This window comes from Saccostrea cucullata, unplaced genomic scaffold, assembly GCF_032062105.1.
Source record: "Saccostrea cucullata isolate Sc308-1 unplaced genomic scaffold, CSIRO_AGI_Scuc_v1 ctg1053, whole genome shotgun sequence".
Taxonomy (NCBI): Eukaryota; Metazoa; Mollusca; class Bivalvia; order Ostreida; family Ostreidae; genus Saccostrea; species Saccostrea cuccullata.
In genome coordinates, this window is record NW_026934274.1 from 92157 (window position 1) to 105441 (window position 13285).

At 34.7% G+C, this 13285-nt stretch overlaps 1 protein-coding gene across 1 annotated transcript in view; it reads right to left on the minus strand.

Annotated features, from left to right (window-relative positions):
• Positions 1 to 12622, minus strand: part of LOC134240365 (CD5 antigen-like) — a 29109-nt gene extending 16487 nt beyond the window's left edge. The window contains exons 1-3 of the mRNA XM_062722457.1: positions 12608 to 12622; positions 11635 to 11752; positions 11132 to 11285 (exon numbers count right to left, since the gene is read on the minus strand). Coding sequence (XP_062578441.1) covers positions 11132 to 11285; positions 11635 to 11752; positions 12608 to 12622 — 287 coding nt within the window. The remainder of the gene's footprint in view (positions 1 to 11131; positions 11286 to 11634; positions 11753 to 12607) is intronic.
• Between the last annotated feature and the right edge of the window lie 663 nt (positions 12623 to 13285).

The following is a 13285-nucleotide window of genomic DNA, read 5'->3' on the forward strand; positions in this document are numbered from 1 at the left end:
AACAGTATTAAATATCATAGTCCATAAAACAATACAAAATAAGAGCAAAGCAAACACGGACTCCAGAAACATCAGAAGTGGGATCAGGAACCATGAAGGAGTGAGCGTCCCCTGCCGACCGATCACACCTGCCGTGTGCTCCTTGTCATGATCAGGAAATAACGGGAAAAGAAATCCGTCGTCAATTAAGTGTATAAATAATGGACTAACAATTGGTACGAAAAACGTCAGTCAGCATTTGACTCAATGATAAATTGTATTTGCTGACAAGGTCATTGTATAAACCGTAGAACTAACGAAATGACGACTTTAAACGAGACTGCTGATATTCTTGTTTCATCAACTTCCTTGTCAATAATTTACCTCGTTTGGAAATTGTTCATACGTAGAGCATGCTCTTGCGTATCGAATAAACTGAGATATATATACTCCTTATGCAGGTGATAAAGGTATATTGCTGCATAAGTAAGGGAAGTTGACGATAGAAAAGTTAAAGTCATCACGTTCATCATATAGCTTGGTTGTTAGATTACAATTATTGTCTGTTTCAAGTAAAATATCCAAGTATGAAGCAGAAGTGTCGGACTCTGTGGTATCTTTTATCTCAAGCTCACCAGGATCTATCTTATAGACGTAGGAATGGAAATTACCATTCTTAATTGACAATACGTCGTCGATATATCTAAATTTAGAGATGAAGGCCACAATAAGTGTTTCTTCTTTTCACGCATAAGAGTTTGCATAAACTCTGATTCATATGAATATAAAAATAAGTCTGCTCATAACGGAGCGACCGGTCACGGTAGCCTAGTGGTAGAGCGTTCGCTTCGTGATCGGGAGGCCCGGGTTTGATTCTCGTTCGCGGTGCCGCGTCATACCTAAAACGTAAACAAAGGTAGTGACTGTTCCTTCGCCAAGCGCTCGGCACTAGAAGTGAAAGTCACGGGTCTTTCGGATATGACCTTAAAAACGTAGGTCCCGTGTCACGGTAGGCGTTGGTACGATATAGAACCCTCACTGCTCAATGGCCCTGAGTGCCGTGTATAGGTCTAAATTTGAAGCCCTTCACCGGCATACGGTGACGTCTCCATATGAGTGAAGAATTCTCAAGCGGGACGTTAATCAATATACAATCAATCATAACGGAGCGCAATTTGCACCCATGGGAATTCTAATAAATTGTTGGAATACCTCGTCTCCATAAACCACATAGATATTGTCAATCAGAAACTCAATCATCTTCTTGATGTCAACGTCAGAGTACTTGTGTGTGCAATCAGAATCTGTTTTAACAAAATAACTTTGCAAATGACCAATGACGAGATACGTAAATTTACGAGTTCCAATTTTATTGAAGAAGCAGCTGTCAATGTTATCAAAAAGCCTGGATTTTAATTTGTCGTGGAGAATTGTTGTTTAAAAAGTTGAAAAGTCGTAAGTTTTTAAGCTGTTGATTTTTGTAAAGTCTTGTGATTCCAACAATCTATTGGAAGTCCAATGGGTACCAATTGCGCTCCGTTATTAGCAGACCTATTTTTTCATTCATATGAAGCAGAATTTTTGCAAAATCTTATGCGTCAAAAGAAGAAAACACTTGTTGTGGCCTTCAACTAGACATTTAGATATATCAACGACGTATTGTCAATTAACAATGGTAATTTCCATTCCTATATTGATACGATATATCCTGGTAAGCTTGAGAAAAAAAGTTACCACAGAGTCTGACACATCTGTTTCATACTTGGATATTTTAAATGAAAGCACCTTAATGGTAATCTAGCAACCAAGCTATACGATAAACTTGATGACTTTAATTTTTCTATCGTCAACTTCCCTTTTTTATGCAGTAATATACCTTCATCACCTGCATATGGAATGTATATATCTCAGTTGATTTGATATGCAAGAGCTGCTCAAAGTATGAACAATTTCTAAAACGAGGTAAATTATTGATTAGGAAGTTGATGAAACAAGAATATCAGCAGTCTCGTTTAAAGTCATCATTTCGTAAGTTCTATGGTCGAAACAATGACCTTGTCAGTAAAAATCAATTGATCATTAAGTCGAATGCCGACTGACGTTTTTCATACTAATTATTAGTCAATTATTTATACACTGAATTGTCGACGGATTTTACGCTATTTCCTGATCATGACAAGGAGCACACAGCGGGTGTGACCGGTCAGCAGGGTATGCTCACTTCTCCATGGCACCTTATCTCACCTCTTATGTTTCGGAGGTCCGTGTTTGCTTTGCTCTTATTTTGTATTGTTTTATGGTTTTGAGATTGAGTACTCAATAATCTCCATATCCTTCAATCAAGACTATTTCAAAATAGGTTACCAGGTAATTCTTGCAAGGCCGATCTCAATGGAAAAATCGTCTAACCCCCCCCCCCCCCCCCCCCCGGCCCCCTCCTTTTTTCAAAAACTTGTATTTAGGGATAATTTGATATTTAGTTCTGTTATCAAAATAATTAATCAAGTTCTATTTACATGTAACTGTTCTTTGTATCAAACAAAGATTTTTCGGCACTATTACTTTTTATACTGAATTAAATGGGTACAAAATGTAGGCTGGAATATCGAGTTAGCGTGCGTAGTTCATTTTCTCATATCATGATTAGACATAAAGTTCATTTCTAAAAAAGGATAAAAGCAACGCTTCATACTTCGAACTTTTTTCCACTTTAATAAAATGAAATTATTGGTAATGAAAATCAATGTTGAAAATTAAAAAAAGAAATAGCGAAATTTAGAGTAAAGGTATATTTAACCTTACATGCAAAGAACTTTTTTTTAATTTAACTTTTTTTTAGTTATAAATACCAATTTGTTGTTTCCTAACCCAATAAGAAGGTGCTTGGACACAGATTTGAAGTAAATATTTTTTTTTCTTCAAAATTCTATCATAATGTCAATACTTATATGTTGCTATAGCATTTCATACTAAAATACAAGAAAAAACTCATTTTATCTCGAAGTTATTGAAACTTTAAATTTCTGTACGCGTTAGATTGGCACCTCCTTGCACTTTTAGAAATTTTATTTTATTCTTCATCATGTTAATACTTAAGCAAAGTGGCAATTTGGTATTAATGAAAATATTAAACTTAAATAAATAAAATTTAATTTTGTTTTTATTCTAGTCTCTCATTGGTTGATTACCAAAAAGGAACGCAAATTATTTCTTAATACATTGTAACCTGGTTTGGTATGGGGACACACCCCTTGACAACCAGCTAAATCATCCGTTTCCATACAATCCCCTCATTTCCAGTCCTTGGAATTCGTGGGAAATTCCAGATTTAATAAATGTACCTTAAACTTCAAACAGTAGCTCGATCTTATCTCGTGTACACAAACATCATGGCTGCTAGATCTGTGTATCAGTTATTACCTCCCCTTGTTTCATATTACTTCCGTTAAAAGGGAATGTATTACTGAGCGGCAATTTGAATTCATAATAAGGAAAAAAGTTTTTCACCCACAGATGTTTAATTATTTTAAAATTAAATTATAAGGAATGACTCTAGTTCTTGGCCAAATTATTCGATGATAACCTGGTTTGGGTCAGTTTACGCTTTTCTTATAATCCGCTTCGTGGATTATATAGCATAAACTGACCCAAACCAGGTTATCATCGAATAATTTGGCCAAGAATTAGAGTCATTCCATGATTACACACTTAGTAATAAATAGAGGTTTTTTTGCATATGCGATATGACTGACGTCACAATAGCTGTATCAGCCCTGCAGGGCTGATACGAATTTGCGGGGCTGATAATCTATATCAGCCCTGCAAATCCATATCCGCCATGCAGGGCTGATACGGCTATTGTGACGTCAATTCACACCCTTAGTAAATTAAACAAAAAACAGAACTTGCGATCATACATAATTTTTTGTGGGTTCATATTCTCTTAATTTTAACTTTTTGAAAAATGAGGTTAATCTTAATTTACAAAAACATGTAATATCTTATTTTCAAATTACGGATCGAGTGCATTGAAATAGAAGTAGAAACAAACCCAAATCAGATGAGACAATAGAACATGTACATGTATATAAGAAGTCCATGCATGGTTATTTACTTATTTTCTTCTATACTTAATGCATGCCGTATTTTATTACCAAGTATGTAATAAACTTATTAATACATACCCTTTTCCACATCACATCCTGTATCAGCCCGAGACACCGATATAAGAGGGCGAAGGCCCTCTGGCTTATATTGGTGTCTCAGACTGATACAGGATGTGATGCGGAAAAGGGTATGTATTATTTTCTATATAATTCAGAAAATTCACAGAAGAAACGTTAGAAAGCAAAACATGCAAAACCCACACATAATATTGCCAGTCCGCGCTCAGTGGTTTGTGCAGACGTAAATAATTGAACACGTGCGGTGAATCGTACATATTAATAAAAACAGAACCACGGACCTGTTTACAAAAACAAAAACAGTTTATATTTCAGGGGTGTATTCAGTTTGTTAAACTCTGTAAACCACACTGAGCACGAACTGGCGATACAAGTGATGGGGTTTGCTTTTCCTCATTTCTACCCTGTGTTTTCTGGATTATAGATGTTATGTTTTTTCATTAATACACAACAAAATCGATTCTTTTCTTTTACAATATTAAGGTTAAAGTTAAAATTTGTGAAATTGAAAAGAAATGTAATCACAGCTACCTGTGCACATGAACCCCCTCCTATTCAGAATAAGGGCTTGTTGGACATTATTTTAATTATATTAATTACTGTAACAATCAGTGGTTCAACCTTTGAGTATCCCTAGTTTTGCCCTTTGAAGACCTCTTTGGTAAGCACCCAGAATTCCTTGCAAAATTATGGCCAACAGGACAGGTAACAATAGATAGGTATTCCCAGCAGAGCTGTCCACCGTGAAAGACGTTGTAATGGGTCAGGACAGATTTGGTTAACTTTTGCACCAGCTTGTGCTTATAACTTACAGCAAGTCTACTGCAACATTTTAGTTTATTTATGCACGGAAAAGAGACCGCGGTAAGTAAATTTTACAAGTACTTTTTAGTTTTTTTTAAAGGTACTTAGACACAGATTTTAAGTTCATTTTTTCTTTATAATATTACGACTCATATATTTTAATAGCATTTCACAACAAGAGGCCCACGGGCCTTATAGGTTACCTGAATATTGTGTAACAACTTTCAAACAATTTACAATTATGAAAGAGACACCATTGCTTATCATAATTATTAACTTAGCATGCTTACTCTATTTACTTAATACCCAGAGGTAGATCAGAGTAACAAAGAGAAAATGCACTTCCACTTTATAACCAGTTGTCCACCTCACCCCAAAGGAACCACTGACCCAGGGCCATATATTTCAAAATTTTGCAAATTTTATCATAAAATGGTTGATTAATACCAAAGAGCAGATTTCAAAGCATTAATTTATTTTCAGACTATGTAACCACCCCCACCCCCTTTGACCCTGGGGGCATAAAAACCACTTTGCTAGATGCACCTTTCTTTATCATAAATATATATATACTTGGATCATTGGCTTAAAACCGAGAAGCAAAGAAAAATATTTTCAAAGAATAAATGTATTTTTACTATATAATCAATAGAGCCCCGCCCTTACACCAGAACCCCTGACCCTGGGGCCATAAAATTCAAAATTTTGGAAGAGGCACTCTAGCTCATCATAACTATGTGCTTAGTTAGTGTATTTAATACCCAGGAGCAGAGAAGAAGATTTTCAAAGAAATAATGCATTTTCACTATATAATCTATGAGCTCCACCCTAACACCAGAACCCCTGATCCCGGGGCCATAAAATTCACAATTTTGGAAGAGGCACTCTAGCTCATCATAACTATGTGCTTAGCTAGTTTATCTCATACCCAGGAGCAGAGAAGAAGATTTTCAAAGAAATAATGCATTTTCACTATATAATCGATAGAGCCCCGCCCTAATACCAGAACCCCTGACCCTGGGGCCATAAAATTCACAAATCTGGAAGAGGCACTCTTGCTCATCAGAACTATGTGCTTAGTTAGTGTATTTAATACCCAGGAGCAGAGAAGAAGATTTTCAAAGAAAAAATGCATTTTCACTATATAATCTATAGAGCCCCGCCCTAGCACTAGAACCCCTGACCCTAGGGCTATGAATTTCACAATTTTGGTAGAGGACTCAATGCTCATTACATTCATGCCAACAGTTTGCCTGCGTGATGTCCAGGAGTAAAGAAGAAGATTTTAAAAGATTTCATTAATTTTAGTGGTTTTGGCCCCACCCCTCAGGCCCCAGGGGGGGGACCATGAAATTCACAATTTTTGTTTCCCTCTACCTATAGATGCTGTATACCAAATTTGGTTGAAATTGGTTCAGTGGTTTCAGAGAAGAAGCTGAAAATGTTCAAATGTTAACACACGACACACGACGCGCGACGCACGACGGACGACGGACGAAAACGGATAGCAATAGGTCACCTGAGTTACTCAGGTGACCTAAAAAAATTAATTAAAAAAATCTTATTTCATTTAACAGTTATTAAAACTTTAAATATTTTGGCGGGTTTGATTAACACATCTTTGCACTTTCACAAATTTTAACTTTATTCTTAATCCTTAGGAAAAGTGGCAATCTTTTGGCAATAAACGGTGGAAGTCTAGCTAGGTTACTAAAAGTCATACTGCAAAAGCGATCAGCGTCTGTATTCATTCCGTTGTTGTGCTATCGGTGAATACAATTGCCAAGTGGATTCCCTACACGTGATCACGAACGTAAACAAAGTTTTGTCCATTTAAATGCAAAGGAGATGCTGCTCGTTTTCCTTACCCTTAAAGCGCTGGTGTTCTGAACTATACACAAACTACATTTAAACATTTTTTTCAAGTAAACAATAAATTAAAAACGCCCGTTACATCTTAAATAGTTTCTTATCTTTGTATTTTGTTCTTAAGAACATTTTTTTTTATTATTTTGTATTCCATTGACATGATCATAGATTGACCTGAACCACGTGTTCGAAGTAAAATGAAAACATGTATTTGGCGTAAACGTTGCTATTCATTCCAACGATTGGTCAGTAATTGCTCGTGGTAAGATCCTCTGTGCGCATTCATAACAATAGCCATATAAGGCAAACAAAGGTTGATAAAACACATTTTTTACCAGTGAATCGGTTGCTAGTGAGCTCTTCTTTTCGCCGAAAAGTATAAGATATATTGTTATTTTAACAACCCCTCCTTAAGCCACCCCCTTTCTGTTGAAAATCATGAAAGTCTTTCAGAAAGATCTGAAAACATTTATTACAGGACATGTTTTCAAAAGAAACAGGCTATAGCAATATCCTGTTTACTGCCAATTTTTTTTTATTAAAGCGGTTCTACCCTATAACCTTTGAATAGAACCTAAACCACGTGTCTTGAATTTAAATCACAATAACATTAGTAGGGGTGTTTTTGTGGTTGTGTTAGAGAGTGCACATGGGGAAATGAGACGTTAGTTTTGGATTAGTTCAGTTAAATAATTTTTAAGTGATAATATTTTTAAAATCATCAGTAAAATATCTTAAAAACTTGCTTTAAACTAAGTATCAATTGTTGTTATTATGTTTCAACTTCATTATAATTTCTAATCAGATTATTGACAATTTATGGTTATATAAAACGAGTTTATAATAGGTACTCCACGGCCTGGGAGCGTATAAGATATGAAGGTAAATCGTCATGATTTTCCGGATAATAATGACTTTGTAAAAGTGCTTGGTTAATAAAACTTAAAAAGTTGTTCAACTTGTAAAAATTGATACGAATATGCTACAGCTGAGAATGACTTTGTTTTCTACATTTTAAACTGCGCCTTGCAGCAGAGCCTTAATTCTCTGCAGAAACCAGGGACATTATCACGCGATATTATGATCAAGGGTATAAGCACGCGGTTCATCTTGAAAGGCTTAAATCTTCATTTTGATGTAAATAAATTCTTATCATTTATCAATTCAATTGATGAATCCATTCGATGAGCAACTACACTAAATTTATATTATTATTTTTACTATTATTTTTTATTATCATTCTGTTTCAAGGTTTCGTCAAAGGTGAACATGTCTAAAAATTATTTTTACAATAGCTCCAAAACTATGTGTGGTTTAAAGGCAAAATGTTTAATTACAGTTTATAGATACATGTATACCATTGATTAATAGATAGAAAGTATCACTTGATAATAAATAATTTTTTTAAAGATATTTTTTGAGAAAAATTGAATCAGACAATGTGCATATTTAAAGAGAAATGCACCTGCTTAATTCTGTCCTTTTTGTGAAAACCATCATTGCAGAAATAATATATGTTTATCATTGAAGGGCAAGTTGGACGTGAATGGTCTCTGAAAGGCTGTTATTGAAAGCATGACATGTATAAAGACAAGACCCCTGTAGAACCCGCCATTTGCAATGTACTTTCGCTTTCAAATCTTAACATTTGTACAAAATAAACAGGGAAAACAACTTTCCAGAGGCTATCCAAGTCCAACTTGCCTTTCATTGATAAACATATTTTGTTTCTGCAGTGATGGTTTTCACTAAAAGACGGAATTAATTAGGCGCATTTTCTGAAAAAATATGCTTTTTAAAAAAAAAGATTTTTTCTCAATTTTAATATTTTTTCCAGGTATTTTTTTTTATCAAAAGATACTTTCTATCTATTAATCAATAAAAAAGTTATAAACTGTAAAAGTTTTAACTTTATACCTCACATAGTTTTGGAGTTATTGTAAAAATAACTTTTTAGACATGTTGACCTTTGACGAAACCTTAAAGGCAGTCTGATATAGAAAGGATCACTATTTCAGTTTTCAAAACAACGTGCTTTCCTAGCATATATACTTTTTATATTGTGAATGCACTTTTTAAAATGCAACATTTGTGCGGCCGATTTGATGATTTGCTATCAATTATGCTATCACATGTCACGCATTTATAAGTAAAGCTGGATTCGATTCCATTCACCGAGTGTGTGAAGTGAAACTTAGCCTGCAAATAAATGATTTCATTTAATTAGGGAAAATGAAATGATTCTATCACTTTCTTGTTTAATTTCCCTCTCTCAATTATTCCTTATTCTTTTTTTGGCTTTCCCTATCTCATCGACTCTTTTTCATTCCTATCTTTTTTTACCACAGCCGGTACATTTATATATTACACTGTGCCTTTTTTATCGTAATAATTTAATATAATAATATAATATAATATAATATGTAATAAAAGAGTCAGACATTTAACGCAATTCAATCTATGTAATCCTACGTTTCTGTGTGTATATATTTACAGATCAAATTTTCTTTTGCATCAGTTTATTTTAATAAAGATTATATAGTCTGATTTTAAAAAAGAAAATGTGAAAAAAATGTTATAGAAGTATCAGCACCACTATAACATTATGTAGTTCATGTGTTTACATGTGTTTAATCGTAATGCCTGTAAGTTTTTAGCTATTTTTTTTTCAAAATTACTGTTCTTGTGACAACAAAATTACGGTGATATCGTCATAAACCCCCCTATTTCTATATATCGTTTACATTAGTTCTTGTGTTTTAGATTGCAAAAGCATGCATTCAAATCCGCCGACTTTTCAATGATCCACGTTTATCATGAACTTCAACAGCTGTTCAATATCCCCGTGCTTATTAGGGAAACAGAGGAGTAACATCATGTGTCATATACGTATCAAATAAAACAAGAAGGTTTTTGCTTTTGCTTCTAAGGTATTAATTTAAAATAAATAAAGCAAAGTTGGAGGTGAAACATCTTGATTTTTAAAAAAGTTCTCATCGGAGTCATCCTACTAATAAAGCTCTCGCTTTCAGTTGCCATAATTAATGACTAGAGTAAACTGTTCTTTAGAATGAGGTAGAACATTTAAAAGCATGATCACATTTATATCCACAAAAAGACTGAAATAAACTCAAGAAAACACAGTAAAATTTAGCTGCAAAAATGTAGCCCTCTCCGATTTTTTTATCTGATGTTTTCTGGAGAGGGCTACGATTCCATCGCATCTCCGTAATGGTGCAAATATATTTTTTAAATACGGGCGATTGAAGGCAAATTAAATTATTTTACATTCAACTTACTTCTTATAAGAGAGAATTTTTATTCACTATCAATAATATAGCCCGCTAAACTCGAAAACCATGTAAAATATATCTGCATGTTTACAAGCAACAACCATGACAGTTCACGCGTGAAGTACTGAGACTTTCGTTTGAAATTTAGAACAACTAAAAAAAGCATATGTCGATGTTTATAAACGACTGGGCTGAAAAGTATCACAATGATATCGATAAATAAAACTATTTCAAGTGTTATTTTTACGCAAACAGCGATATGTATGCTTAAAATAAGGGACTTCCTGAAAGATCCGCTCCTATAGATTCCAAATTCTCATTGGCTGTCCCAAAATAAAATCTATCAAGGTCAGTAAACATGGCGGATAAATTTAAGTTGTGATGTTGACATACACGAAAAATAACCGATCTATGGGTCGTTGTGAATATTTTTGGATCGATTTAAGTCTTGCATAATAATAATACCTTTTTTGAGTACAGGTAAGAGATGTTAATAAAATTGCTGTTCACTGATGATTTGAGCCGAAATGCGTGTGGGAGTGATTCACTACCTAAGGAGTCGTAACCCTCTCCCAATCAAAACAAAATCGGAAAGGGCTACATTATTGCAGCTAAGTAAAATTACACTAGATCTGTGCGCTATTTACACCAATTGGTCTTTGTGACGTCATAAAAACACAAATTCAAGAGAGATAGGCGGCGGGTAACAATTTTTTCAGGGGACAAGTTAAGGCCTCCATTTTTCTGTTAAGCAAAAGCAAAATTTGTTTTACTAAACGTAATTTGACATTCTTTCATACCAGTCTTAATGTTTAAAAAGTAAAATCCTGGTGTTATGAACTGTTTCGTATGACCCTCAATCAAATTATCACACGTGTAAAATGCTAGTGCAATTTATGAGTCGTGATATTGTACAGAAAATTTAAGAAAATACTAAGTTCAAATATGTGTCTAAGCACTATTAAACTAACTACATGAATACATAAAATAGCGATCTATAACCTTGAAAATCCCATCATGGCACAAATGACTCCGGCCTCTGTACTTCCCCAGTTATCACCACACACCGTACCCCAAACTCCGGAATAGTAGATCTCAAGCCGACCATTGGACGGAGAGGACCCATTAATAAGTCTAACCGAACCATTTAGGGAATCTATGTAAAATCATAAAAAAGTCAAGCCTCATTAAAACTATACGGGACAAAAAAGAGTTAAGGATCACCAAATAAAATATGTTTAACAAATACTGTACCATAAAAAAACAGAATGCAGCTTTAATTTTAGTGCCATATTTTATATTTGGAGAGTGAAAATTAAACATTGAATGTTATAAATTTGTTTGAACACACGCTACGAATTGTTCATTACGGTCAATTTAGAATTCGGCATGTTGGGGGTAGACCTGAAAATGAGATTTTTTTTTCTTCAGAAGAGTCAAATAACGCCACTAAAATGATTGTCAGTATTTTGTATGACCTCCCCGCGAGGCCCTGTAGCACAGACCAATGCTGTCCTTCAGCCGTCCAAGGCTAGCCGGAGGGACCTGTTGCCATTCCTCCTGCAATGCTGTCTGAAGCTCCCGTCGATTTTGGGGAAGTGTAAGACGAACTGAAATGCGTTGCTAAAGAATGTTCCAGGCATGTTCAATTAACTTCAGGTCTAGAGAATGACTTGGCGGGTCCAAACAGCTTTGCTTTTAACTTTCCATGAACTCGTTTACGATTCGGACTCATTGAAGTCGATCATAATCGTCCATTAAGATAAAATCCTCCCCCAGAGTGCATGCAATACCTCTAACAATAGGATGAAGAATATCAATGCGGTATTTTAAACCTGTCAGGTTGTCTTTAATAATGTACAGATCAGTTTTGCAGTCAATACTTACATGTATGCATGCCCAAATCATCACGTGCATGAAACCTCCATTTACTCTGTATTGCTCAGAAATGACACAATCAGCATATCTCTCCCCATTTGCAATCCAAACAAGTCCTCTGTCATCATGGAAGTCAAAACGCGACTCATCTGAGAAGAGAACAGAACACCAACGACCTTATTGCCAAATTTTTGTGTTCTGTTGCCCATTGTTGTCGATTCCTGCGGCACTCTAATTTTAAGGACAGATGATACAAACAATTTTTTTTCTTTGGAATTAACTTAATATCATGTCACAAGTTTAGAAAAGTGGATAATTCTTATCATTTTTTTCTCTTAAGAACTGGAAAATGAAATAGACTTCGAAAATATTAGTAACATTTCAATAAAAAAAAAAACAAATATAAACAAATAACACTCAGTAAAGGTTTACAGGTGGAAAAAAAATTCAGAATATGTTACCTTGGTGCTAAAAGTGTAATATAAACTTAAGAATAAAATACTAAGACAGGGGATTTTATGAAGAAATACAAAATGACAAAAAATCAGCACTAGCACATAGGCTGATTTTTACCATTTTGCTTTTCTCAATAAAATTTACCTGGCTTGGTGACATATTCTGAAATTTGTTTTCATCTGTAAACCTGTACTGAGTGTGTTTTGTCCATGTGTGTAATTATATTGAAGTATTAATAGTATTTTCCAAGTCTATTTCGTTTTCCAGTTCTTAGGAGAAAAAATTCTAAGAATTATCAACTTTTCTAAACTTGTGATACGATATGAAGTCTATTCCAAAAAAAAAATGTTTGTATCATCTGTCCTTAATACAGGACGTACGGCTCGTCGGCAAGCCTTGATATTTGCTTCCTGAAGTTTGTTTCAAACTGGCTGAGTAGAAATCCGTTGCTCTCTAATGCCCAGTATAAAACTTAAAAGCACATTGGAAGCGGTGCGTCTCAGAACAATTGGTGAAATAACGATCCTAACGGACTGACGTACACCTTGGACGTCCCGATTTTAGTTTTCTTGACAATTTTCTGCCTGTAAATTTCGGTTCAATAACCGTTTATTCCGCTTTGAGAAAGATAAAGTCTTTCTTCAAGTGACGTTGCGTTTAGCCAGCTTCCAGCAACCCTGCTACCATGGAGTGTTTGTCCAAACTCATATGCCTCCTCATGGCGTCTTATCACCAGTTCTGGCCAGACATACTGAAATTTTCTTATGTTCACTAATGAAAACCTACTCTTATACTTCTATGCCTCCATTGTTCCACTTACTT